The sequence below is a fragment of the Canis aureus genome, chromosome 23, assembly GCF_053574225.1.
Source record: "Canis aureus isolate CA01 chromosome 23, VMU_Caureus_v.1.0, whole genome shotgun sequence".
NCBI lineage: Eukaryota > Metazoa > Chordata > Mammalia > Carnivora > Canidae > Canis > Canis aureus.
Genome location: NC_135633.1, coordinates 27,727,086 through 27,754,171, shown reverse-complemented (window position 1 = coordinate 27,754,171; position 27,086 = coordinate 27,727,086). Strand labels below are relative to the sequence as shown.

At 44.7% G+C, this 27,086-nt stretch overlaps 1 protein-coding gene and 1 long non-coding RNA gene across 10 annotated transcripts; one reads left to right on the top strand and one right to left on the bottom strand.

Annotated features, from left to right (window-relative positions):
* Window positions 1–97: 97 nt before the first annotated feature.
* LOC144294896 (uncharacterized) lies at window positions 98–13,635 on the bottom strand. Of its 2 annotated transcripts, XR_013362265.1 has the most exons (6): window positions 13,418–13,635; window positions 12,989–13,026; window positions 11,129–11,218; window positions 9,684–9,785; window positions 3,287–3,343; window positions 98–2,774 (listed from the first exon to the last, which is right to left on the bottom strand). It is a non-coding gene; the product is annotated as an uncharacterized LOC144294896 (long non-coding RNA). The 2 variants fall into 2 exon arrangements; XR_013362264.1 differs by lacking the exons at window positions 9,684–9,785; window positions 11,129–11,218 and having other exon boundaries at window positions 13,418–13,587.
* Window positions 13,620–26,612, top strand: KCNE3 (potassium voltage-gated channel subfamily E regulatory subunit 3). 8 transcript variants are annotated; one of them, XM_077867027.1, is made up of 5 exons: window positions 13,620–13,802; window positions 14,961–15,229; window positions 20,405–20,489; window positions 21,161–21,323; window positions 24,514–26,612. In XM_077867027.1, exon 5 carries the CDS (start codon window positions 24,551–24,553, stop codon window positions 24,848–24,850), a length of 300 nt encoding a protein of 99 aa, XP_077723153.1. In that variant the 5' UTR covers window positions 13,620–13,802; window positions 14,961–15,229; window positions 20,405–20,489; window positions 21,161–21,323; window positions 24,514–24,550; the 3' UTR covers window positions 24,851–26,612. The 8 variants fall into 8 exon arrangements, with proteins under 8 accessions (XP_077723153.1, XP_077723148.1, XP_077723149.1 ...); XM_077867022.1 differs by having other exon boundaries at window positions 20,405–20,602; XM_077867023.1 differs by having other exon boundaries at window positions 14,938–15,229; window positions 20,405–20,602.
* The last annotated feature ends 474 nt before the right edge of the window (window positions 26,613–27,086 follow it).

Here is a 27,086-nt window from a genome sequence, read left to right as displayed (position 1 = left end):
AAATGCAAAAGGTAGAAGTAAGTTTTCCTTAAATGAGATCTCTAAGTTTATAAGGCTATGTAATTATTATATATTAATTATTTATTGCCATGTAACAAATCACCCCACAACTTAATAGCTTAGAACAATAAACATTACTCATACATATTCTGTGGGTCAGGAATTTGGGAAGCTTACCTGGGTGATTCTGGGTTGAGATCTCTCATGAGGTGTAGTCAAGATGTCAGTTGGATCAGCTGTTATCTGAAGGTTTGGGAATGGAAGATCGGTTTCCAAGATGGTTGATTCTACTTCATTGATACTGGTTGTTGATGGGGCCTACATTCCTCACCATGTGGGCCACTCCATAGAGCTATTTGTTCCCTCAAAACAAGTGATGCCAGAAAGAGAAGGTGGAAGCCACAAGGTCTTATGACCCAGCCTTGGAAGTTGTACAGTCATTTCTACAGTTTCCAAGCAGATGAACTAGACAATGTGGAAGGGCTACTCAGGATGATGGGAAGTGAAGATCATTAGGGACCATCTTGGAGACTGGCTACCATAGGCAGTTAGGATAGAAAGATCCTTGAATGAGAACTGTTGAGTGGCCCAGGTTATAGTCCCAGCTCTTTGGGCAAGTCATTTACCTTTTCTGGGCTTCAGTTTCCCCTATATAAGCACTGTCCAATAGAAATATAATGTGAACCACCATGTAATTTAACTTTTCATATTAAAAAGAAAAATAAACAGATGACATGAATAACACTTTAATTAACCTGGGGATCCCTGGATGGCTCAGTGGTTTAACGCTGCCTTCGGCCCAGGTCATGATCCTGGAGTCCCAGGATCAAGTCACTCATTGGGCTCCCTGCGTGACGCCTGCTTCTCCCTCTGTGTCTCTGTCTCTCTCTGTGTGTCTCTCATGAATAAATAAATAAAATATTTTAAAAAACACTTTAATTAACCTAATATAAAAATGTTTTACAGTCCCTTTCTCCATACTATATACAGACATTCAGTGTGTATTTTCTACTTAAAGTATATCTCATTTTGGAGTTGTCACACTCCAGAAGTTCAGTTGCCACATATGGTTAGTGACTACCATATTGCAAAGTGCAGCTATAGGTAATACAGCATCTAAAGTCCTTTTGAGCTTACAGGGTCCTGTGGCCCCATTGGCTTCTTAGAAGAAAGGTGAGTCTTCCCACTTCTGAGGTTTGATGTTGAACTCTGTGCACTGTTTATATCAGTTATTCAAGCTGAATTGGACTTTGGAAGTATATTCCTGTCTCCTCATTGTACTGAGATGAAACCAAGACTTGGGAAGAAACTTGCTCAAGGCACACAGTAAGGTAATCACAAAGCCAGGACTGAGTGCTAGCTATAAGCCCTGTTCTCATGCTCTTTTCCTGCTGTGCACAACTGACTTAGAGCACAGGACAGGATGCTTTAAAAATCATGGACACTTGGTCAGTAGTAATTGATTGGTGGTTTGTCCACCCATAATTTACCCATATCCCTTCTAGGCCCTTTGTTTTCCCTCCATAGAGCTAACAGTGCTATTGTAGGAAGGTAGGGGATGGATAAAATTGATAATTATTTTACAATATTACTGACAAGAAGGGAAATAATTATTCTAGGAAAAGTGTAGTTAGACTCTCATGGTTGGAAAGCTGTGCACAGTGCACAGCTGGTAGTGTTACTACCATCTAGTACTCAACTATCCTCTCTGGCAACCCTAATAAGTTACCATACAGCCTGTTCTTGAATACCTCCAGAGACTGGGGGAAAAAAAACATTTACTCAGCACTTATTTTTAGTACCAGGGTTAGCCCTCTTAAATATATTCTCTCATTCAGCAGCCTGTCCCATGCTTCTGGATCACTGGAAATCATCCTGCATGGTGTAGTAACTAAGTTACCTGACCTTCTTGAGTCTCCATTTCATTAGGCTCAAGGCTTGGCACAGACTAGGCAGCAGGAAATGTATAGCGGTTATTAATGTTGTTCACCAAATACTTTTTTGTTGTTGTTGTTCATCAAATACTTTAGGAAAAACTGTACTCTTGTGGCTCCCTTGTGGTTGGTTGGGGCCAAATGACTTGTTCCGATCAATGAGTTATGAATGGAGATGACATGCCACTTCTGAGCAAGAGCATTGAATTGCTGGTATCAGACCCCTTGGGGTTTCTCTTCCCCTCTGGAACAGTGACCAACAACATTCAAATGGTGGCAGCTTTCTGAGAGACTGCAATGAGCAGAGGCCCCTGGTGTTGCTGGACATGTGGTGGAGTTAAGCTACTGAGAGAGCTTTCGGAGAAAATTTTTTCCTAAGAAATAAGGTGTATCTGATAACACTGCCAAAGCTGGTTCTATGTGGCTTTCTGCTAGATTCACTGGAAGAACAAGATGCCAAACTAGTCACTGCACATCCTTACATTTAGCACTTATTCACCAAACACTCTTCACCTGGACACTCTTTATTTATGGGGAGAAGATTCTGCACAAACAAGAAGAGGCCTTCTGGAGGTAAGAAAATCAGGGTGTTAAATATCCTTCTTCATATGCTCAGCTTCCTTCCTTGAGGAAGGGCCCCTGTGGGAAACCAATGGTGGGCTCTGTCCAGGCAGGAAGACACTGGAACACACAGCAATGGCCAGACTTGATCCCATGGACCTGGCCTCAGCTGAACTCTGGCCTTCTGCTCTATATAGCTGGCTCTGCTGACCCACAGTCCACCTGTTGTTGGAAGCTTGGCTCTTCCAGGATGCCTGGTAATCCAGCCTTCAGAGGCTACTGTGGAAGAGTGGAAAGACCCAGACTGGGAGTCAGAGACTGATTCTGCTTCTTACTAACCACATAGCCTCAAACAAATCACTGAGCCTCATTGAGCCTTGGTTTTCTCATCGTTAAAATTACACTACCTAGCTTGCTGTGCTGCCAGAGGAATGGAGGAGATCGTCATTTTGTCTCATTCTGGGCTCCCAACTATTTCTCTGCCCACTGCCTCTTTGCCTCCTGGGCCTGCCCCTCCTTGGCCTATACCTCATTTATCAGTCCTCTGCCCTCCTTTTCTCTCTCCAGACGTAAACCCTAACTCATCACATCCATGCTCCAGATCCACACACCCACTGCCTCTTGGCCCTTTCCACTTGCACCTCCCACAAGTATTTCAAACTTGATTTATCTAAAACTGAATTCATTATCTTTCTCTCCAAATTTGGTCTTCACCCAGTGTTGCTTATCCTAGCAATACTTCTAGCATCCACCTAGTTGCTCAAGCCAGAAAACTAGAGATTTTCCTTAACTCTACTCCAGTATTCATGGATGACAGCAGCAGCAGCAGCCATCTTCCATCATGCAGCCTGGGAAACAGAGAAACAGAGAAATGTAGACTAACCAAGAAGCCTGCCAAGGAGTAGGAGAGAAAAGACTATCTGTGTCTTTAGTACTTGATCATGAACAGACATATTTTATGTACTTGTAATTATTATGTGGATAATATTATGTATACTCTTTTAAACTAAATCTAATATTGCATACATTTTCCCACATTGTTACATAACCTTTATAATTATATTTTTGAATGTCTTAATTTTTTCTCTTAACACTTAGAATTTAAGATTTTTTTAGAACTAGGTAATGCAAATTTAAAATGTACAAAATGGTAGCATTGAAATATAAGTCTTGCTCCTATTCTTTTCCGGTAAACTCAGTTCTTTTCCTGGAGGCCTAAGGGATGATAAATTCTTTTTTGTATGCTTCAGAAATATTTTATGCATATATAAACGGGCATGATTATATACATTCTTTTTCATATAGTACCATACCATACCCACACAGCAATGCACTTTGGAGATTATTTCAGATCGGCATATAAAGAGCATCCTCATTTAAAAAACTGACTACAGAGTATTCCATTCAGTGGATTTCTTATAACTTATTTTGCTAGTACAGTATTGAGTACATTTAGGTTATTCCTAATCCTTTGCTTTTACAAGCAAGGCTGCAGTGAAAATTCTTTTTATCTATTTATTTGTTCATGAGAGACACAGAATGAGAGGCAGAGACACAAGGCACAGGGAGAAGCAGTCTCCATGCAGGGAGCCCGACGTGGGACTCGATCCCGGGGCTCTAGGATCAGGCCCTGGGCTGAAGGCAGCGCTAAACCACTGAGCCACCCAGGCTGCCCGAAAATTCTTGTGTGTGTGTGCGTGTGTGTGTGTTACAAATGTTGAATACAGAGGCTGCATTTTTAGAAGTAATTTTCTGAGTCAAAGGATATGTGCATTTTTATTTTAATAGATATTTGCCACATTGCCTTCCATAAAAGTTATACCAGTTTATATTCCCATCATAATGTACAAGGGAGGGACGCCTGGGTGGCTGGGTGATTGAGTGTCTGCCTTTGGCTCAGGTCGTGATCCCGGGGTCCTGGAATGGAGTTCTGCATCAGGTGCCCCTCAGGTAGCCTGCTTCTCCCTCTGCCTATGTCTCTGCCTCTCTTTCTGTGTGTCTCATGAATAAATAAATAAAATATTTTAAAAAAAAAGAAAGAAAAGTGAAGCCTGATGCTTGATATGAGTTGACAAGTCAGCTTCATAGGTAGTGGTGTGTTCCTAAGACATGCAGTATCTGTTTTTTTTCTCTTTTTCATGATGACCATTCCCTAGAGTCATTATTTTGTTAGGGGTTTACTAAATGTGACACTCTCTCATGCCTTCTTCACGTACTAGCTAGAGTACGTTTATAAAACTCAACAAGACCAGTAGCATTAGTGATCTTGGCATTTTATTCATGTTTTAGTTTTGTTCATATTCAACAAAAGTTTGTACTGAATAAAAAAATTACCTATATAAAAGATTTGCTTTTATAGTTGCATTAGGGTTTATACCGAGCTTAAATTTGAACATATTTAGATTACCAGCACTGAGTACCTCAATAATTTTTGAGGGATCCATACATTATTCAAGTTCAAGAGACACTGGTAATAAGGCTAAAGTGTTACATTTTTGCAATACCTAAATTGTGAGGTTTTCTAAGCCAGAGACTATTGATTTGTTTGTTTTATCCTAGTACCTTGCATGTAAAAGGAAGCAAGTTTAATATCTATGTTATTGTGAATAATTCCCTGTAGCCTCCACATTGGTTCTTTTGTTGACAGGCATCAATATCCAGTCTGTGAAGTGTTCTCTGTGGCTGTCCTCACACGCTTCTAGCACTTCACTTATGGAGCAGGCAACCTCCCATTCCTGCATAATTCTGGTCATTAGAAAGTTATTCCTCATCCTAAACTGAAACCCGCCCCCAATCTTGTCATAACTCTACACTCCTGCAAGGCCTCCTCTGTGGGTCCTTTCCTGGCCATGTCCTACATCCCCTCTAATGGAAGTGGTGACACTGTTATAGATACTTGTTTCCATGTCTGACCCTGTCCAGACTGTGAGCTCTCCAGGCAGGGACTGTAGTTGCATCATCTGTGGCCTCCGCAGGCCCATTCTAGGGCATCACACAGAAGAGATGCCCAGAAATGGCCTGTTGGGTCAGGAAATGACTTCTATCCCAGTAGTGATCTCTTCTTCAAGTTTAACTTTCCTGATTCCTCTGTTCTTCACAGAACATGGCTTCCAGATTCCACACTGCTACCCTCATCTAAATAGGCTCTAATTGGCTAATATGACTTTAATCTGTGTTACTTGGAATTGAAGACAATGTGGCTGGTATGGTATGGCCAGTGTGAGGTGTGTCAGCCTGTGCTGGGCCCTGAGGACACAGAGAAGGATCTGACTTCATCCCTGTCCTCAAAGAGCTCACAGCTTTGTGGAGGAGACATACTTATGAATAAAATTCATAATAAACTGTTACAAGTACCATGAGAGAAGTTTGCAGAGTACTATGGAAACATAGTAATAAACTATGTTAAATAATAAATTAATAAATTATAAATAATAATATTTATTATATATTTATTATATATTATATATAATAATAATTATAAATAATAAATAATAATTATAAAAATAATAAAGTAATAAATAAATAAATTCATAATAAACTGTTACAAGTACCATGAGAGAAGTTTGCAGAGTATTACGGAAACATAAAAGAAGAGGTACAAACCTTAAAAGAGAGAAGGGGCAGAAAAGGCTCAACGTGACATTGAATTAGAATTCTAGATTGTAAATAGAAAAAAAAATCCCGCCTCAAATGAGCTCAAATGAAAAGAGAACTTAGAACTCAAACTAAAAAGACTGGGGTTTGACTTCAGGCACAGATTGATCCAGGAGGAGGTAGCAGGTAAGGGTGAGTTAGCCAGCTCCAGGAAGAAGGAGCTCCAGCAAAGACAATAGTACAGCAAAGGCCTGGAGGGGATAGAGAGTATGTGGGTATTTGAGGAACTTCAGATTGTTCTCCAGCTTCTTTGTAAGGTGAACAGCCTGGGTTCATAGCCTCCTCCCATATTCCTTCATTCTCCTGTTCCTTTCCCTTACTCCTTGCCCAGAGTAGGATAAAGAGGAATGGGGCAGGGATGACTCAGTGGTTCAGCGGTTGAGCGTCTGCCTTTGGCTCAGGATGTGATCCCAGGGTCCTGGTATCAAGTCCCACATTGGGCTCCCCACAGGGAGCCTGCTTCTCCCTCTGCCTATGTCTCTGCCTCTGTCTCTGCCTCTGCTTCTCCCTCTGCCTATGTCTCTCTGTGTCTCTCATAAAAAATAAAATCCCCCCCCCCCAAAAAAAAGAGGAATAATGGGGCAGGCCACCACCCATCAGACTGTTGCCCCTCCTGCTTGTCCCTCCAAATGCTCACCACCCTTCTCCACCTACACAGGCCTCCTTGCTCTGGAGCTTTCTTGCTTGCTTGCTTTCTTTTTTTTTTTTTTTAAGATTTTATTTATTTAGTCCTGAGAGACACTCATACACACACACACACACACACACAGAGAGAGAGAGGCAGAGGCACAAGCATAGAAGCAGGCTCTATGCAGGGAGCCTGATGTGGGACTCAATCCCAGGTCTCCAGGATCAGGCCCTGGGCTGAAGGCAGCGCTAAATCACTGAGCCACCCAGGCTTCCCATCTTTCTTTTATTTTCTTTTTTTAAAAAATTATTTATTTATTTATTTATTTATGATAGACATAGAAAGAGAGAGAGAGAGAGAGAGAGAGAGAGAGGCAGAGACACAGGAGGAGGGAGAAGCAGGCTCCATGCCAGGAGCCCGCCGCGGGACTCGATCCCGGGACTCCAGGATCACGCCCCAGGCCAAAGGCAGGCACCAAACCTCTGAGCCACCCAGGGATCCCCATCTTTCTTTTTTTAAAAAAAATATATTTTATTTATTTATTCATGAGAGAGATAGAGGGAAAGAGACAGAGAGAGAGGCAGAGGGAGAAGCAGGCTCAGTGCAGGAAGCCTGATGTGGGACTCGATCCTGGGACTCCAGGATTGCACCCTGGGTCAAAGGCAGGTGCTAAACCACTGAGCCACCCAGGCATCCCAGCTCTGGAGCCTTCATCTGAGTTGGGGCAAAGGGAGATAGTGGTAGAAGACCATATGGAAGGAAGGAATAGAAGTACTTTATTTCCTCAGCTCTCTCCCTGTTGGATCAATATGGGTTCGGTTGGGTGTAATCTTTACCAAAAACCATAGCTCCAGCCTGCTGCCCTCTGCAGTTTCTAGGAACCCCTTTCTCCCCTGCCCTCTGAGCCTAGCTGTGGTGTCCCTCCCCACCATTGCTAGCTAGGGGGATGGCACCATTCCTTGCTGGTTTCCTGAACCCTCCTTACACTCTCTTCAAATTACCCAGGTTCAGGGAACCATTTGTTTCCTGCAAGAACCCTGACGAACACAAGACCCTCACCTGCAGCCAGGGGTGGGCTGGAGGCATGCTGGGCCCTGTGAAGTGCTAGGCACCTGCAAGGAGATAGTGTTATTTAGCTTGACTCCATTCCATCATACTCACCTCTCTCCAACCTGACCCACAAGAGCCAGAGCTGTTCTAGGCACTTTATACACTTTATGTAATCTTCACAGCAAATAACCCACAAGGTTTGAATTACTGTGTTTTAAGAAGAGGAAAGTGGCTTAGCTGGAGATTTGCCCAAGTTCATACAGTTAGAGGCAGTTCCATGATTTGAACTCAAGTCTAACTCCAAACTCATGCATTAAATAGCACCCTTATGACTTCAATTCTGCTCCCCTCAAAGATCAAGTGGAAGGACCAAATAAGACAGCTTTGTCTTATTTGGTGCTTTGGAGACTCTGAAGAGTCCACTACCTGGTTGGACTAAGAACTATGGTATGCCCCATCCCTCCCCCAGGAGGCCAGGCTGAGTTTTTGAGAACACAGGAAGATCAGAGCTGACAGGAGCCCCAGAGATCAGACAACCTCACCCTCACCTGTGCCCAGGAGGAAACAGCCCCAAGTGGTTCTCCTTAGGTTCCTACAGGAACCATTCCTGCAGGAACCAGAATTAGGATCAAGAATGTCTGCAGACACCTCATAAACATATAAGCGAAAAGGATGTAGCATTCTCTTCAGAGAAGAGTTTAGAAGAGAGAGAAAGGGGTGGGGATCAGGATGGGAGGTGGGACTATAGGATTTCAGATTTGGGGAATGCAAGGAATGTCAGAGCCCATCCAGAAGATTCCTCTGGGGCAGCCCGGCTGGCTCAGCGGTTTAGCGCCTGACTTCAGCCCAGGGTGTGATCATGGAGACCCAGGATCAAGTCCCATGTCAGGCTCCCTGCATGGAGCCTGCTTCTCCCTCTGCCTGTGTCTCTGTCTCTCTCTCTCTCTCTCATGAATAAATAAATAAAATCTTAAAAAAAATATATAGAAGACTCCTCTGATAGCAGCTTTGACAAGGAAGCTCTGCTTGCACACCTCTCCCATGATAAGAAGCCCATTCTGGCCAGAGGCAGCCTGTTGTTCCATGCTCCCAGTGAACAGACATTTGGGTTCTATGACTCCCCTGTCCCCAAGCACACTTATTTTGTGTCTTCTCCTTGGGATACATAGAACATGTCTGCTCCCTCTACCCTAGATGTGGGAGATAGGCTCACAACGCAACTTAATCCCCTTCTCTTGGGACACCTGGGTGGCTCAGTGGTTGAGCGTCTGCCTTTAGCTCAGGGCATGACCTGGGAGTCCTGCATCGGGCTCCCTGCGGGAAGCCTGTTTCTCCCTCTGTCTGTGTCTCTGCCTCTCTCTGTGTCTCTCATGAATAAATAAATAAAATCTTTTTAAAAATTCCCCTCTTCTTACTTTACCTTGGCTGTGAATCTCTGGGTGCCCTCCTTCCTTTCCTCCTCACTGTCTGCCCAAATCAGAGCTGTTCTTCAAGGCCCACTTGTTTGGGCCTATACAACCATTTACCCTACTTGTACTAATAACATTCATATTTTCCTTAGGGAATCATACCCCCACCAACTTTACGTGTTATTTTTATTAAGGTATAATTGGCATATAACATTATATTAGTTTGAGGCATGCAACATAATGATTTAATATTTATATACATTGCAATGTGATCACCACAATAAGTCTAATTAACACCTTTCATAGTTACAAATTTTTTTTCTTGTGATGAGAACTTTTAAGATCTACTCTCAGCAATTTTCAAATATGCAACACAATGTTAGCAACTACAATCACCATGCTGTACATTATGTCCCTATGACTTATTTTATAACTGGAAGTTTATACCTTTTGATCACTTTCACCCAAAAATGTAGTTTGAGTAAAGATGACACCCCTGTAAGCTTCTTTCCCTGGCTTCTATGATGGGGGCAGGGATGGGCACTGGGCCTGTTTCAGGACAAGAAGAGTTAGACCCAGAATTCTGACAGGAGGGTTGTGGGGTAAAGAAGCTCTCCCTACTAGTTTTACAGACAGGATAGAGTATATATATATGAAACTACAGGGCAGCCCCGGTGGCTCAGCGGTTTAGCGCCGCCTTCGGCCCGGGTTGTGATCCTGGAGACCTGGGATCAGGCCCCATGTCGGGCTCACTGCATGGGGCCTGCTTCCCCCTCTGCCTGTGTCTCTGCCTCTCTCTCGCTCGCTCTATATCTCTCATGAATAAATAAATAAAATCTTAAAAAAAAAAAAAAGAGAAACTACAGGCAGCCATCTTGTTACCACAAAGTAGGATCCTGTCTCAGAATGGAGCAGCAGTGAGAAAAGTATAACCCAAAGATGCAAAGAGACAGCTTCCTGAAGACATCATCTAAGCTGGATGGATCCTGAATCCAACAATGCCTGAAGCCATCCTTTGAATTTTGTAATTGCATGAGCCAATAAATTCCCTTTTCTACTTAAGTCAGTTTGAGTTAGGTTTTCTGCCTGTTGCAACTAAGATTCCTGACTGAGACTTGCTTCTTCTGCAAATCTTAGTCCTCACATACCCTACTTTCTTCTGCTTTGCCATAACCCTAATTGTTTAATCATAAGATTCAGAAGTCCATATTTATAACTGTGAAGGCATAGGCCCTCATTAATAGTCATTCTTTATGAAATACTTGCTATGTGCCAGGTATCAGGTAAAGCACTTTATAAATAATATCTTACTGTAATCCACAGATGTAGCTATTTTTACCCCCATTCTACAGATAAGGAAACTAAGATTTAGAGAGGTTAGGCTCTCATAGCCAATAAATGTCAAGGATAGGATTCCAACTCAGCTCTGTAGGACACCAGAGGCTGTGTTCTGGACCACTTGCTTCCCAGGATGTAGCATGCATGAGGGTGAGATGGGAGAAGATGCCACAGAGATCTTTAGTCTCCTGATACCACACCATCCCACCCTTGCTATACCTTCTTCCAGGGGTCTTTCCACTGATCTAGGCTGCTTGCAGAGGCAAGGGAAAGGTATGCTCAGAACAAGAAGACAAAGTGTTCTGAGGGTCAAACCAACATGCCAGGAGGAGACAAATCACAGAAGTACAAACTGCTGATGAGTAATGGAATAAAATAACTTGATGTGACCATTAAACTTCCTCTATGCTTCATGCTGTGTTTTCCTTGGCGACCCAGGCTTTTAACTCCATTGACAGACACAATCTGTGCTCATCCTACCTCCAACCCTTCTCCCCCAAAACTAGGTAGACATTGAGTTACATCCTGTGCATTCTATGGTGAAAGAGACATACTTGGTCTGTGCTCTTGTAGTGCCCACAGTCTGATGGGAAAGGCAGATCCCAAGTCAATACACAGGTAGACAGAAGACCAGCTTGAGTTCTCTGAAGAAAACAAACAGGAAACTGGAGGGATAATGGTTCTATTTACTGAGAGAATGAGGATTGAGGGGAGCCAGGGAAGGAAGTCAAGGGTCCCAGTCCCAATGTATCATTCAGAGATGTGAAGTAGACAGTCAGATATAGAAGTCTAGTGCTCAGAGGAAAGGTCTGGCTTAAAGGTTGAAAAGCATCCTATTATCCTTCCAGGCTCTCAGGTTCTTTTTAAAAAAGATTTATTTATGTATTTGAGAGAAAGCGATTGTGCATGCATGTGTGCATGTACAAGAGCAGGGAGGGGCAGAGGGAGAAGGAGAGAGAGAATCTCAAGCAGACTCCCCACTGAGCATGAAGCCTGACACAGGGCTCTGTCTCACCATGCTGAGGTCTGATCTGAGCAGAAACCAAGAGTCAGACGCTTTAATCAACTGTGCCACCCAGGCAGCCTCCAGGCTTCTCTCAGGTTACAACTCTTCTTGCAAGTTTTCCCTGATGACATAATTCCTAGTGATCTTCATTTTGTGACATTCATTCATTCATTCAACACATTCTCAGTAAGGTCTACTCGGTACAGACTTAATGTTGCCCTGGTACCCTCAAGGAGCTTATGTTCTAGGTGTGGAGTCAACAAATAAAGTAGACAGTTACAACACAGACTGGTAAGTGCTGTGCTGAAGGGAAGTGCAAGGTGCCATTGGAGAATGTATCAGCCAGATCCTGCAGGAAGCAGATGGCCATCCCATGCCAGTAATTTGAGGAGGCTCTATTCACAGAGGTAGGCAGGGAGTAGGGAAACCACAAGGGATCTTGAAGTACTCCAGAGCTGGAAGCACTTGGGCATCATTACCTCCCCAGGCCTGTAGGGGAGAGAGAAGGGGGTTTTACAGGATTGTGGGAACAGGGAGCACTCTGAGATAGGACTGACAGAAGCTGGGAGCTTCAGTTGAAGCATGCAGCAAGAGAAACAAAAAAAAAGACTTTTTTAAAGTTAAATATATCAGATGATGTTAAGTATTACTGAAAAACAAGGCAGGAAAGGGAGTTAGGGAGGGCAGAGGAAGGGAGGGATTAGGATTTGTAAATAGAATGATTGGGGAAGACCTCAGCTAAGACTTAACTAAAGACTTGAAGGAGGTGTATCTCCAGGTGAGTCTTCCCCTGACTCCTTCAGTCAGTCCATCCCACCCCACACCCTGGCCCAACCTGTCCTAAGGTCCGGGCCTTGTCTCCAACTTTTTTGTATTAGACTGTTCCTGAAGATAGTTCTCAGACTATGGTCTCCCTATGACAGGAATCCTGTTCCATCTTTTCTCATCTAATAATAATAAGAGCTGTCATTTATGAAGGACATGCATTATGCTGGGCCCAACCTAGGCCTATTACACACATTGGGTCATCTAAGCCTTGTAGCAAACCCGCAAATCACAGATAAAGAAAATGAGGCAGCTCAGTCCACTTTCTAAGAACCCCTTAGCCAGTTAGCTTCCCTAACAGAGTTCTTGCTCCATCCTCACTACAGAGAAAGGGAAGTGGAAGACAGGTCTTAAGTCTCTGAAGAACCAAAAAAAGGGAACAAAAAAATTAGGCACATACTTTATATCTCCAGTGGGCACAAGGACCAAAGGGTAGAAGTAACAAGGAGGCAATTTTTGTTAAAACATGAAAACATCCTAACAATCAGAACCTTGGCTGCCATCAAAGGATGAATGGATAAGAAGATGTGGTCTATATATACAATGGAATTTTACTCAGCCATTAGAAAAGACAAATACCCACCATTTGCTTCAACATGGATGGAACTGGAGGCTATTATGCTGAGTGAAGTAAGTCAATTGGAGGACAAACATTATATGATCTCATTAATTTGGGGAATATAAAAAATAATGAAAGGGATTATAGGGGAAAGGAGAGAAAATGAGTGGGAAATCTCAGTGAGAGTGACAACATGAGAAACTCCTAACTCTGGGAAATGAACAAGGAGTGGTGGAAGGGGAGGCGGGCAGGGGGATGGGGTGACTGGGTGACAGGCACTGAGGGGGGCACTTGACGGTATGAGCACTGGGTGTTAAGCTATATGTTGGCAAATCGAACTCCAATAAAAACATATACAAAAAGAAGAAGAAGAAGAAGAAGAAGAAGAAGAAGAAGAAGAAGAAGAAGAAGAAGAAGAAGAAGAAGAAGAAGAAGAAGAAGAAGAAGAAGAACCTTGGCTGCCTTGGAAGCAATAACTCCTTGTCACTCAAGGTATACAGGAGAAGCTGGACAGTCTCATGTTAAAAATCAAATATAGGGGATTTTTAGGTAAGGGATTTGATCAGATAATTTTAAGAGTCCTTCCAACTTAGATTCTATCACTAAAAGACTCTAGAACTCTAAGACGGTGTGATTCTAAGACTATGATTCTAAATCTCTATCTTCAAAGAACTCACAATCTAGTAGATGAAGTGGGCAAATAGTTACTTTTGATAACTATAGTAAATAGTCCTATATGGTAAATTTAAGGCTCTGGGTAGAATGGAAGAAGGAGCCATACCTTAGCCTGGGCTGGTTCCTCAGGGCTGATCTTAAGAACCACTGGCATCAGAATCAGGTGGGAAACTTTTTTATTTTTTTTAAGATTTTATCTATTTATTCATGAGAGACACAGAGAGAGAGAGAGAGAGGCAGAGACACAGGCAGAGGGAGAAGCAGGCTCCATGTAGGGAGCCCAACGTGGGACCCCATCCCAGGTCTCCAGGATCATATCCTGGGCCAAAGGCGGCGCTAAACCGCTGAGCCACCCGGGCTGCCAGGGAAACTTTTTTTTAAATGTTAAATTTCTGAGCTTCATTCCAGGTCTCTTGGATCAGAACCTCTGGAGAGGGACCCAAAAGTCTACTTTACCAGAATGAGCTCTGAGGTGATTCTTAGGCAGACTGAAATTTGATACTTCATGCCCAGGGTCAGGATGACTTCTTCCTTGAGAGGTGATTGAGCAAAAGGTGTAAGTGGGTCAAAATATGTAACCACAGAAATAACAGGGAAGTAACGTGCTTTGATAAAGAATAGCAATTTTGTATGGCATTCTGTCCATGCAGTGGGTCTTTTTAAAATGATAGCACTTCTTACATATAATCTGAGATTCTATGATAAGGGTACGTGCTTCAGATATTCTGGAACACATCTTTGTTTGCAAGGGAATGAGAGCTGGCCTCAGTTTATTAATAATTATGCCAAAGTAGGAGGTTGTTAAAAAGGGCTCTGATAAGGACTCCCACAGAGTCCCTCAGGGGCTTTCCCTGCCACTTGTCCACTCCTCTGCCTATAGAACCGCCCTGACTTCCCAGCTTTCCCTGGCTGTTTGTCTTTCTAGAGCCTGTAGTGTCACCAGCAAGAAAGCAATAGTGTGAGGGAGGGCCTGGTGGCCAGAAAGTGCAGAGCGTTCTGGGGCCAGGACCAGTGAGGTATGCTGGACAACAGTTTTCAGGGCATGTGAAGAGTGTTGAGACTTAGAAGGAGGAGACATTAGCTGGGGTGAAGAAGAGAAAAGTGGCATAGTGAATTCTGAGTCTGAACCCCGCCACTGTGCTGTTGGGAGCCTGGGCAAGTTCTTCCCCAAACTGGGCCCCTGCATTCTGTCTGGAAAAGATGGCTTGTGTTAGAATCAGGTGATTTCTCCAGTGACCATCGGCTTTAATGTTTTGCATTCTACGATCTCAACTAACCCAAACCAACGCCGTGCGAAGCACGATTTTTACCCATTTTACAGCGAAGAAGCTATGGCCCAGTGAGGAGCAGTGATTTGCCAACCACCACACAGCCACTTAGGAGCAAAGCCTAATTCCACCAACACCCAACGCTCAGCCTTGCGTTTAGATCAGCCTGAGGCTGGGCGAGCTGAAGCCAAGTGAGAGGCACTCGGTCTCCGGTCCAGGAAGCAGGCGCTGCAGGGGACGGAAGGGTCGGAGCCCACAGCCGGCCGGCGGTGTGGGGCCAAGTAGCTCTGGGCGGAGGCGCCCGAAACCAGCCTGGGGAGAAGTGGGTGTGCTGGGGGCCGGGCGGGGCCGGGGGAGGAGGCGCCCTGGGAAAGGTTAAAGGGAGCAGAGGGCAGGTCGGGGCGCAGACTGTGCAGACAGGCAGACCCAGCGCGGAGGGTTGCTGTGCGGGGGGCACCCAGGGGCACAGAGTGCGGGGTCCTATCTAGAGACCGGCGCCCCTCGGAGTCTTGCCAAGAGGCAGGTAAGGCGCACTGGCAGGGTCGGGAAGGCTGCGCTGCAGCGGGGGATGGAAGTTAGGGGTCTACCCGACTCCGTTGAGAACCCCGACCGGAGGTGGGGGACGGCTCACAGAACTGAGGTGCAGGGATCCCGGGGCCCCGCGTGGGAGTGCAGAGCTGGGAGCCTGGCAGTTCCAGCCTGAAAGCCACGGGGGTTTGCACCGGCACTCAGAGGCTCCAGGAGGGAGGCTTGAAAGCTCTTTCCACGTCCACAGGTATGCATGCGAACACCCGCGGGGCCGCAGCGAATGCACGCGCAGAAATGGCCTTCGGACCCTGAGCGGTCTTCTTGTTTGGCTGGAGCTGCTTGCTCTGCGGAGCCGGAGCCGACTTGCCCATTCGCTATTGCATTGTGCCCCGCGCCTGGGGACTCCCAAAGACGCCTTCTCCTGCTAGTAACAGAGGTGTAGGCTAGGAGTCAGGAGGCCGGGTTCTATTTTACAGATTGTGTAAACCCGTGCAAGTCTCCTACTGTACGCCTTGTACTTTCTTTGCCTGGGTCACTACCTATAAAATGAGCCTCTTAGTCCAGTTGCCTGTACACTCCATGTGACATGAGAGGAACAAGGTCTGGACTTGGGATTCTTTTATTTAGAAAGCAGATGAGTTCAGACAGACCCTTGTGTGAGGGTCCGTGAAGAGCATCTCCTCCTATCCCTCCTCCCCACTCTTCACCAATTTGTGTGTGGGGAAACTGAGGCCCGGGGAGGGGGGGGCATAGCTTGCCCAGGGACATACCAGGAGAAGCAGAGCCCAAGTCTCCTCACTTCGAGTCCAGGGGTATCTCCATACAAAGATGCGTGGTAAATGTGTAAGCTCTTCATTATCTCCTGAGATCCATCCTCTTTGCTGGTTCCAAATGGAGGAGACCCCTGCTTGAGGCATGGGAACTGCTTTCAGATTTTCTTGACTCCTTATGATAGCCAACAACCTTCTTCATCCCTCACTAAGTCCACACATCTCAAAACACATTTCTATCCATAAACTAAATGCCTGGATGTTCCAAATACCTACTAGGAGGTAAGACAAAACTCCCATCTTACTGATGGGGAATATGAAGCCTAGAGTGGAAACATGATTTAACCAAGACACATGTCTAGACATGGCCAAATAGGGGCATGTCTCTTGATTCCAGCTCTGGTATGTTCTCCATCAACCCCAGGACTACCAAATGGTACCGTTAAATGAAAAGGGACTGCAGGGCTGATCAGAGTATGAGAAATAAGGAAGACTTATTTTTTTAAAAGATACGTTTATTTATTTTAGAGAGAGAAAGAGAATGAACAGGAGGGGCAGAAGGAGAGGGAGAAAAAAAAATCTCAAGCAGACTCCATGCTGAGCACGAGCCCAAAGAGGGACTTATCTCACAATCCTGAGATCAGGACCTGAGATAAAACTACGAGTTGGATGCTTAACTGACTGCACCTCCCAGGCACTCCAAGGAAGGTTTTTGAAGGAGGAAAGTGTGTCTGGGAATCAAGAAGAGTCATAAGAACTACTGGCTTCTCCTGAGGATAGAGAACCAAAGGAAGGGGGGAGGAGCAATATAGGGATGGCTGTTCTTGGTAATCTGGAGTTGGGGGTAGGGAAACAGAAAAGGAAATTGGCCTGAACTGCTAGTAATTCTCTCTTATGTTTCTATAATACTTGGCAAATTTTTTTAAAGATTTATTTATTTATTTATGAGAGAGAGAGAGAGAGAGGCAGAGACACAGGACGAGGGAGAAGCAGGCTCCATGCTGGGAGCCCGACGTGGGACTCAATCCCGGAACTCCAGGATCGCGCCCTGGGCCAAAAGCAGGCACCAAACCGCTGAGCCACCCAGGGATCCCCAATACTTGGCAATTTCTAAAACACCTTCCCCTCTGTTGTCTCCCCCAGTTCCCATGTAAGGTAGACAGGGCAGGGATAATTATCCCCATCTCATATATGAATTTCTGAGGAAATAAAGGCAGTGCTCAAGGTCACATAGCCAAGCATATGGTCAAGATTGGAACCATCAGAGGCACACATGAAAGGCAAGATCACAGGCTGGGTGACTGGAAATTGGACTGTGTGTATGCAATGGGTGGGTGTGTGTGGCCACACCCTAGGTAGGTACACAGGGAACAGGGTGGCAAAACCACCGTTAGTGTTTTGGGGCCAAGAATGTTTGCCCTTTGGATTGCATGGAGTACAGGTACAGGGAATGTCTGGGCTTCCAAAGAAGGCTTAGAATTCTTCCTTCTTTGAGTCTCTTCTCTACCTGACCAAGATAGCTTCTTTTTTTTGCACTCCCCTTTCCCAAACCAAATGGTATCTGTTTCTGCTCTGGAAGTTGCTTTAAGTACTGTAAGTTGTTTTCATGAGTGTGTTATGTGTGCCAGATGGGGGATTGTCTAATAAGAAGAGGCATTGATTCACTTATTCTTGAATAAGTGCCTACTATGTGCTCAGGTCCAGGGAACAAAGAAATGTATGAGACAAAGGTCCTTGCCCTCACACCTCACAGCACATAGTTTAACATACCTATTTATATGTATCAATGCCTACACACACACACACACACACACACACACACACACACACACATATAGTTTCAGTACAGCATAGTGCTTGAATAGGGTTTATGCACTGCACTTTAGGAACAGACAAGAGGGAGAGACTAACTGGCTAGGGAGTGGGGAAGGGGCAGGGGTGTCTCAGGAGAGGGTCTATAGAGGTGACATTGGAGCTGGGTCTTGAAGGATGAATAGGAGTTCACCAGAAAGATTAAAAAGAGGAAGGGGACTCCTTTGCCTAAGAAAACAGCATAAACAAAGGCGAGAAGAGTGCATGTGCAAAGAATGTTTGGAGAATGGCCTGTAGCTCAGTATCATATGGCACAGGGCACTGGGTAGAGCTGTGGTGAGATGGGACTAAAGGCAGAGTCACATCCAAAGAAGCTTAAATGACAATCTGAGGAGGTTAGTTAGACTGTCCTACAGAAAACAGGAAACTAAAAGTAGGTCTGTGGATGGGATACCTATTTGTGGTCCCAGCACTACCCATCCTGGGCTGTGAGACCTTTCACAGGTGATCTCCTCAGGGAGGGGTGCTCTACTTTCCTCTGGTTGAATGAAGGTTGTACCAACAACATGATTATTAAGATCCCTTCCAACTCAGATTTTATTCCTGTGTGTCCTTCCAACTCTGTGTTAAGTTCCATTCCTTTAACTCCTCTCTGACTCCACTGGCTCCCCAGTCAATGGTGGTGACAACCCTGGTCTCCAGGGTTGTCTTTGGATCCCCTATCTTCCTTGTGTGTTTCCCCCCCTTGCCTCTCTTTACCACATTTCCAGGCACTTAACTCATTCATTCTGAAAGAGTAGCTGAAATATAGCAGTGGGGAAACCAAAAAAACCAATGGTAGAGTTTTACTTTTTCCCAGAAAAACCTGGAAGAAAACCTAAGATGCTCAGCTCATCCTTCAGATCACAGCTTTATACTTCTACCTCCACCTTAGACACCTGTGAGTTCAAGTCAAGAACATTTAAGGATGGGGCACCTGGCTGGCTCAGTTGGTAGAGCATGTGACTCTTGATTTCAGGGTCAGGAGTTCAAGCCCCTCTATGCTGGGCATAGAGCTTACATTAAAAAAAAAAAAAAAAGGAACATTCAGGAAGAACCTGTTAATGTGCAGGAAATAGCAACAGAGTGTGGAGGAAGAGAGTACTCCTGGCTTGTCTGGGGGAACAGGAGTGAGTCTGGAGCAGAATGGACCATAGGAGGTGAGATTATAAAGAAAGGTTAACTCTTCTAAAACATGCCAACTGCCCCCCTTGCCAGATCTTTGATTGGTGAGAATGTGCAGCCAGAAAAAAGCAGTAGTATGGAGGTAGAGGACCTGGGACCTCAGAACGTGAGGAGGCTGTGTTTGGTGTGATGCACAGCTCAGATGCTGCCAGGGAATGTTGCCATTGGTAGTGGAAGGAGCACCCGAACAGCACATACCTCCAAAGATCTTGGTTCTCATGAGAGATCTGCCCTTCATTAACCATGCCATTTTGTGCAAGTCACCTTCCCTCCTGGAGCTTCAGTTTCCCCATCTACAAAATGAAGGAGTTGACCTAGAATCTAGATTCTAAATCTTTAAAATATCTTTCAGCATGGTCAGTCACTGTTCACCTTCCTTCCTTACTGGCCTATCTTCTGTTTCAAGTTAAGAACTCTACAGAGCAGAGCTCCATCTCCCCCATTATGAACTTCATAATCAGTGACTATCTTGATGAGTGAAGCCAAGGAGTTGAGAAAGAGGAACAAAATTCTTAGTGATGCCAATGGCCAATCCTTGGATGTAGAGGCAGTTCAAAGAGAATCAACCTGTCTCTTTATCTGCTCTCTGTCTCTCTTGACCCAGCACAATGCCCATGTACCCAGGCCCTCATTCCTACCCCAATCCAGGACCTAAATGTGTGTAATAGTGGTTTCTTTGCTTCTCCTGTCAGAACCACAAACATCCGGGTCTATCCAGAGAGGCCCCAGGAGGAAGATGTGAAGGATGAATGGTTTCATGAACCTTTAGTCCCCTCACTGAACCCTACCTTAGCGCCCACCCTGTCCCCCACACTGTCCCTCGACCCCATTTTCTGCACAGAGGCTGCTTCCTTCCCTGGCTAGATCACCTGGGCAGAATGGCTGTTAAGAGGAAAAATGAACTAGTCAATCGATTTGGCTCTCAGTTTATCTAGTCAGGCATATTCAGTGTAACTCACTCCTGGGGCTTAGTTACAAACCTTAATCTGTGAGAACAAGGTCTGCAGCCTTTTCTATCTTGTGATTTAGGGGCCAAATGTCTCTTCCACCAACCTATATCCAATGTCCCATAGTCTCAAAGAGTAGTTTTGTGATTTGTACCCTCGTGGGATGTTAGAGCTGATCTTACCAGATTATGTAGATAAAACCCCTTCATTTTACAGATGCAGACAGAAGCTGAGCCCTAGAAAAGTCACATGCCCTACGTCACACAAGTAACAGCTGAACCAAGACAGCATTTCCTTCACTGTAAGATGAAGAAGATTAATTAGAGATTAGACTAGATGGACTCTGAAGATCCTACCAGCCTCTGCCTTGCAAAAATAAAACTGCCACCACATCTGTGCAGCGTCTAGTGTCAGGCATTGCAATTTTCTTCTTTAATTTTCACAATGAGCTGTGCTACAGATAATTCTGATGCTGTGACCATATTTTACCCAGTCTCTCCAAATAGGTTCATTGGGAACATCATTTGTTCCTATGTAAAATATTGACCGACTGCCAGCTGCCATCATCATTCCCTTGGGTCTCAGCCTCTGTCAACCTTTTAGAGGCTTCTGCTAAGATACCTGTATGCTTGTTAAAGGGAATATTTTCGTCTGCACTATTAGCTAGTCCCTGAGCGAGAGCCCACGTGTTAAACTGAGGCTTCTCATAAAGTCACCCTGACATTGCAGGCCTGGAGTTGGGTGGCAGCAATCAGACATCCCTTGGCCACTGCACAGTTCCTGTAACTGCAACCCTAGACTGGCCTGACCCAGCTGCTGCAGGAAGGGGAGGGGAAGTGGGTGGGGGTTAGTACCCACAGCAAGGCTATTGCACAACTCTTGGGGCCCCAGCCTTGGGAGATCCACCCTGGTTCTGAAGAGTTTTCTGTGTGTCTGATTCCTTCCTTTCCTGCCGCCTCCCCTACTTTCCAGCTCTGGGACTTTCCCAGCTCCCAAAGTCAATACTGAGACCCCAGATGTGTCAAGAGACACCCTGAAGAGGCTGAGGGGCTGAGGAGCCCTCAGGAAAATTCAGAGGCACCCACAGGGAGATTCCTGAAACTGACTCCAAGCCAGAGGATTTACCTGTTATTTGGTGAGTATTCCAGATTCAAGTTGCCCTTCCTCTGTCCTGTCAGTTAAAACTGCCTTGCAAGGACATCTAAGAAAACTGCTCTGGGAAAGAGTCCTGGACCACTGGGAACAGGGAAGCTTCATCTTCATTGTATGTATTGTGTATATGTATTTACTTCTCAAAAGTGGAGAATAGGATTAAAAAATTTTTTTGACCATAATAAAACTGTGTGCTGAAGCAAGGGAGGCAGGGCAGGCATGATAGTCTTCTCTTTGTTGTTGTTTTTAATTGTGGTAAAAAAAAACAACACATAAACTTTACCCTATTAACCATTTTCAAGTGTATACAGCTCAGTAGTATTAACTGTATTCACATTATCATGCAACAGATCTCTAGAACTTCTTCATCTTGCAAAACTGAAACTCTGTACCTATTGAATAATTCCAGATTGAAAATCATTTTGACAGATGAGGAAACAAAAGCCCAAACAGGGCAAGAAGCTCATTTCTTTCAAAGTGGGCTCTTCCAGGCACCCCATCTGTCTGTTATCTCCTTGTAAAAAGTCCGAGGCTCTTTCTTCCCTAAACCCATCCCCACATGTCTCTCATATCTCACCTCTCTTCTGGCCCCCACCTTGTTACCCCATGGCCCCAGCACAGGACTCTGTGTCTTCTACCTGAACTCTTTCAAGGCCCTTGTCACTGGGCTCCCTGCCTCAATTCTTGTCCCCTCCAGTCCACATAGCAGCCAGAATGTCCTTTCAAACACAAATCTGATCATTGCATCCCTCTTTTAAAATATTGTCCCTTGGTTCTTCCCCAACTACAGGATAAAGTTCTAACTCTGCAGTGTGGCAGTCAAGGCCCTCCATAATCTAATCCAGGGCAGTTTCTCTATCCCATGTCCTATTTTATCCTTCCACACATCTTACACTCCAACCCCTTTATGCTACTTTCTATTCTTCTGAACATTCTTGTCATGCTTGTTTACCTCTTTACGTTTCTTGCCTTCTCTACCTCCTAAAAATCCTTTTAGGTCCAACTCAAATGCCTCCATCAGTCTGAATACTCTCTGAGCTCTGATCAGAATTTTTCCCTTCTTTCCTTAAGCCCCAGTAGCCCCTGGCTTGTCCCTTGCATTATGGATCAGCTGGCAGTATGTCTCTAAGTGCAGGGACTGGGTTCGAGCTGCCTCAAGCTCCCAGCATGAGGCCTGCCCAAGAGTGGGCCTACATAAATGATGACTGGCTGAATGATTAGTTGAGCCATTAATTCATTGTGCTGCTGCTACTGCCTTCCGTTGGTCAATAAGAAGGATGAAGAAGGCACAAATTTCTTACCTGACAAGTGGGGTAGTAGATGAGAACCTCTGCCTCCTGGATCTTAATTCCATGAGCCCTTGTTCTCTTCCTTTCCTCTATACAGACAAGGTAGTCCAAGCACCACAGAGCAGGGAGCCCCCAAAGGCGTTGCATGAAATGTAGGCCAGTCCTGGGTGATTGCTGTGTTTTTGAGATTCTTCTTTTGCATTCATAAACATTGGCCATGGTCATAACTGTCATCTCTTCTGGGAAAGAGAACTGGGTAATAGTCAAGTTTGTTAACTTTGGTTGGTTGACAACTCTACCTAGATAAAGGAAGGCTTTGAAACCAGTCAGTGAACTCTGAGTGTGTATGGCCTATGGAAAAAGTCCCTAAAGGGATCCCTGGGTGGCGCAGCGGTTTGGCACCTGCCTTCGGCCCAGGGTGCAATCCTGGAAACCCGGGATCGAATCCCACATCGGGCTCCCGGTACATGGAGCCTGCTTCTCCCTCTGCCTGTGTCTCTGCCTCTCTTTCTCTCTCTCTCTCTGTGACTATCATAAATAAATAAAAATTTAAAAAAAAAATAAAAAAAAAAAAAAGAAAAGAAAAAAGTCCCTAAAGTAGCCATCTTTACTGGAGACCATTGAAAGAACACCCAGCAAGTCACAAGGTAGACCCTGGAGGGAAGCACAACACCCAGCTAGTCTCAGGGTAGTCCTCTAGACTTTAGGGAGAGACACAGCCCTGCTGACCAGGAGCATGTAGTCTGCTGATACCCTTATCAATAACAAGAGAATAGCCACATATTGCCTTATACATAAGTGCTGGCTAAAAGGAAAGGCTGCACTGATAAAGCTTGTGGAATATGGTTAAGGGGTAGGGAGCACTCAATGAAGTATTCCTGAAAGAAGTGAGTGTGGAGCCTTGTTTAAAAGGAATGACATGGTTTTTTAGAGACTAGGATACAAGGCTGTCTTTGGATATTACTCTGTAGACTAAGAATCTCTGAGAGGAAGAAAAAGAAACATTTATTATATACCAGTATACAGTGACTTTTTTGTCTCAAAGCAGGATAGTTGAGATGCCTGTGTTCTTTCTCTGGGTAGGTAAAACTCCAAATCGGACTGAGTGATGCTTTCACTACCCTCCCCTCAGCCCAACCCTGTTCTTTTCCCTGGTGTCTGCAGTGATTATCAGCCTCTCCCTGCTTCCCCCACCACCCACCTCATTTCCAACAGAATTTGTCCCCAATAGGTAGGAATATCTAGAGTGTTTGTGACATAGGACACTTGAGAGATCAAACGACTGAGCCTCTGGCCTCCAGGTAGGATGAAATCTAAGCCATCCTCTCTTGTAAATGCTCCCTGTGGAATATAAAAAAAGAACTGTGTTGAAGGAGGGTTCTGGGGAATGTCTTCTGATTGTGCCACACATTCCTGCTGATAGCTGGCCCAGGAGCCAAAGGAGCTCTAAGTTGGCCATCACAGAGAGGGACTCTTGTCTTGGCTCTACTTCCAATATTCTCTGATCATGGACAGGCCAGTTAATTCTCTCTCGGTCTTGGTTTCCTTGTGTATAAAATGGAAGCAGTTAGAATAAATAACCCCTAAGGTCCTTGAAGCCCAAAGCTCAGTGATTTATAGAATCCAAAGAAAGATTAATATGTGTTACAGTGGTGAAGGAAGGCTTTATTCCACAAGTCTATACTGAGCATCTGTTCAGCGCTGTCTTATGTGCTTGTGTATAGCAGTTAATAAAACAGATATGGTCCCTACCTTATAGTCTAATGGAGAAGACAGACAAATAAACTGTGACATTGGGATTTTAGCTGGGGCCTACAGGGGTTGGGCGGGAATTCAAACTGCAGGTGACAGAAGCCACTCCCCTCTCTTTTCTGTAACCAACAGAGCGGCCTCCTTGCTCCCACTCCGGATCTCTGTTGCTATGGAGACCACCAACGGGACTGAGACCTGGTATGAGAGCCTGCACGCAGTGCTGAAGGCTCTAAACGCCACTCTTCACAGCAACTTGCTCTGCCGGCCAGGGTCAGACAACCTGACTGGGGAGCGGCGGGCCAGCCTACCTGGCCGTGATGACAACTCCTACATGTACATTCTCTTTGTCATGTTTCTATTTGCTGCCACCGTGGGCAGCCTCATCCTGGGATATACCCGCTCCCGCAAAGTGGACAAACGCAGTGACCCCTATCATGTGTATATCAAGAACCGTGTGTCTATGATCTGATGCTAGGGGCCTGGGAATGGCCGAACATCAAGACACTGGAACTCAGTTATGGACCACATCAGGCCTCAGTGTCCCCATCTGTAAGATTAACAAGAAATAGTCCTAAGGGAGGTCATCAATACAGTGGGAGGAGAGCGGCTAGCAGACCTGGGCCTTGTTGGTAAAGATTTTGTTTTCCAGTAAAGATAGACTTTATAAACAGTGGGAGCCCCATGAACAAATATATAGAAGTTGCAAAAGATAATAACCAATGATTGGTCCAGTGGCTGGGGGTTGGGGCCTAGAGGCTGGAGGAAGGAGAAAAGGAAGTTGTAACAGAGGGAAATGAAACAGGAAGATGCACTGAGGACACATTTTTTGATGTGTTATCTTCAACAGCCATGAAAAGCAGCAGAGATTCTCCCATATCACCGTAAGAATCTGAGTAATATGACTTATTTATGTTTGTTCACATTTTTTATGTGTTCTAAGATATTTAACATTTGTGATTTTACCCCCTATGAGGGAAGCAAAGTAAGTATGATTCTAGCCATTTGGGCCAGAGCAGGGCTATAAACTAGGACCTAGGAATTCTGGTTTCCTTGCCTACTGCTTTTCAAAACTGTGCCACCATACAGAATAGGATCCAGGCCTGAAACTTCTATGATTCTGGGGGCCCTCCTTAAGAAAAAGAATTAAAAAGTATCCTGCTTTTGCAAATATTACAAAAAACATATTGCCATGCTAATACATTACTAGGACCCCTTCTAAAGTCCTAAGAAGCCATGCAAATGTGGACCCCTGAATATTGAGGCCTTTTAGCTTCAGCCATGTCACAGTGTCCTTCCCAGCCACATCTCCAATCATTACCTCTAACACAGCCTCTTCTGATTTGATGAGATTCTATGAGAAATTTTCTGATACCAAATTGAAATCTGCTTCTTGAAGATTATTATTACGCCTAGAGGATTATCAAATTAAAAGAAGGAGAGTATGTAGGGATCCCTGGGTGGCTCAGCGGTTTAGTGCCTGCCTTCGGCCCGGGGCATGATCCTGGAGTCCCGGGATCGAGTCCCACGTCAAGCTCCCTGCATGGAGGCTGCTTCTCTCTGTCTCTCATGAATAAATAAATAAAATATTTAAAAAAAAAAAAAAGCCTCAGTGTGGCTGAGCTGCTTAAAAGAAGAGTATGCAAGGTAGGTACCTGATTCAGTAGAAGGATTCTGGTACATGAACTGGCGGGTTACTTCTCTGTCTGATACTTTTCTCTCTTTGGCACAATAGAATAGTAAGACCTCAAAGTCTGTAAGGGCTCTACCAGTTCTGACATTCTGGGTTTCACATACACTAGGTTAAATAATAAATTGTGTTTGTAGGTCAAAAGCAGCTGAATATCAGTGGTTTTCATATGGTCCAGTCAAATATGTGCAATGTGGCAAGTGAATACCTTACAAGCTACAAATCCCAGGTTGGAACCTCCCACTGTTCTGTTTGATTCTATTTAAGGGATCAACATGGGGTTTCCAGAAGGCCCTATTGAAACATACATATTTGTATATAGCAGAAACTCTGAAAGAATACTTTAATAGCAGTTATCTTTGAAGAGAAGGATTGTGGGTGATTTTCCTTTTTTACTTAAAAAATTTATGTAATATTTTATTTACTTGACCATAAGTATATTGCTTGTATAATGGGCAGGAGGGGGCTGCTTCCACTTTGAAAAAGTAAAAATAAAGGCCTGTGTGTTTCTTAAATGGAAGATCACAGAACACATTCACTCCCATGAGCAGTTGGTTGTGTTCACTCTCTGCAAATTGGTGCTGAGGCCCATGCATGCTCAAGCCTCTCCTTAGCTCTACTTGAAGAAGAAGGTGAAGATCTACTGTAGAAGATTTGACACGTGGGTAGGCATCATTTTCAGAAGTCTGCAGTTGAATGGGACTTTAGAGGCCACTCAACCCAAACTCCCAAATAAAATAGGAAATACAAACATATATAGGTATGGTCAGGCTAGAAGGGTTTTAAGAAATGAGGTTGAGTAGATTTAGAGGACTCAGAGAAATCTTTTCACTGGGCTTTGAAAGATAGGACTGATTGAAGTGGGCAGAGTGAAAGAAGAGAACAAGACAAGGGAAGCTTGTGGGTAGAAATGTGGTGAAACCACACTTCTAAAGACAGTGGTTAACTGGGAAATTGAGCAGGATGTAGGCCCAGTGGGGCATGTCTGGGACTTCAGTGTCTCTACCCATGGAAGTGG

Excerpts from the sequence above, each read along its gene's own strand:
- KCNE3 (XM_077867028.1), top strand. The coding sequence starts at position 24,551 with ATGGAGACCACCAACGGGACTGAGACCTGGTATGAGAGCCTGCACGCA.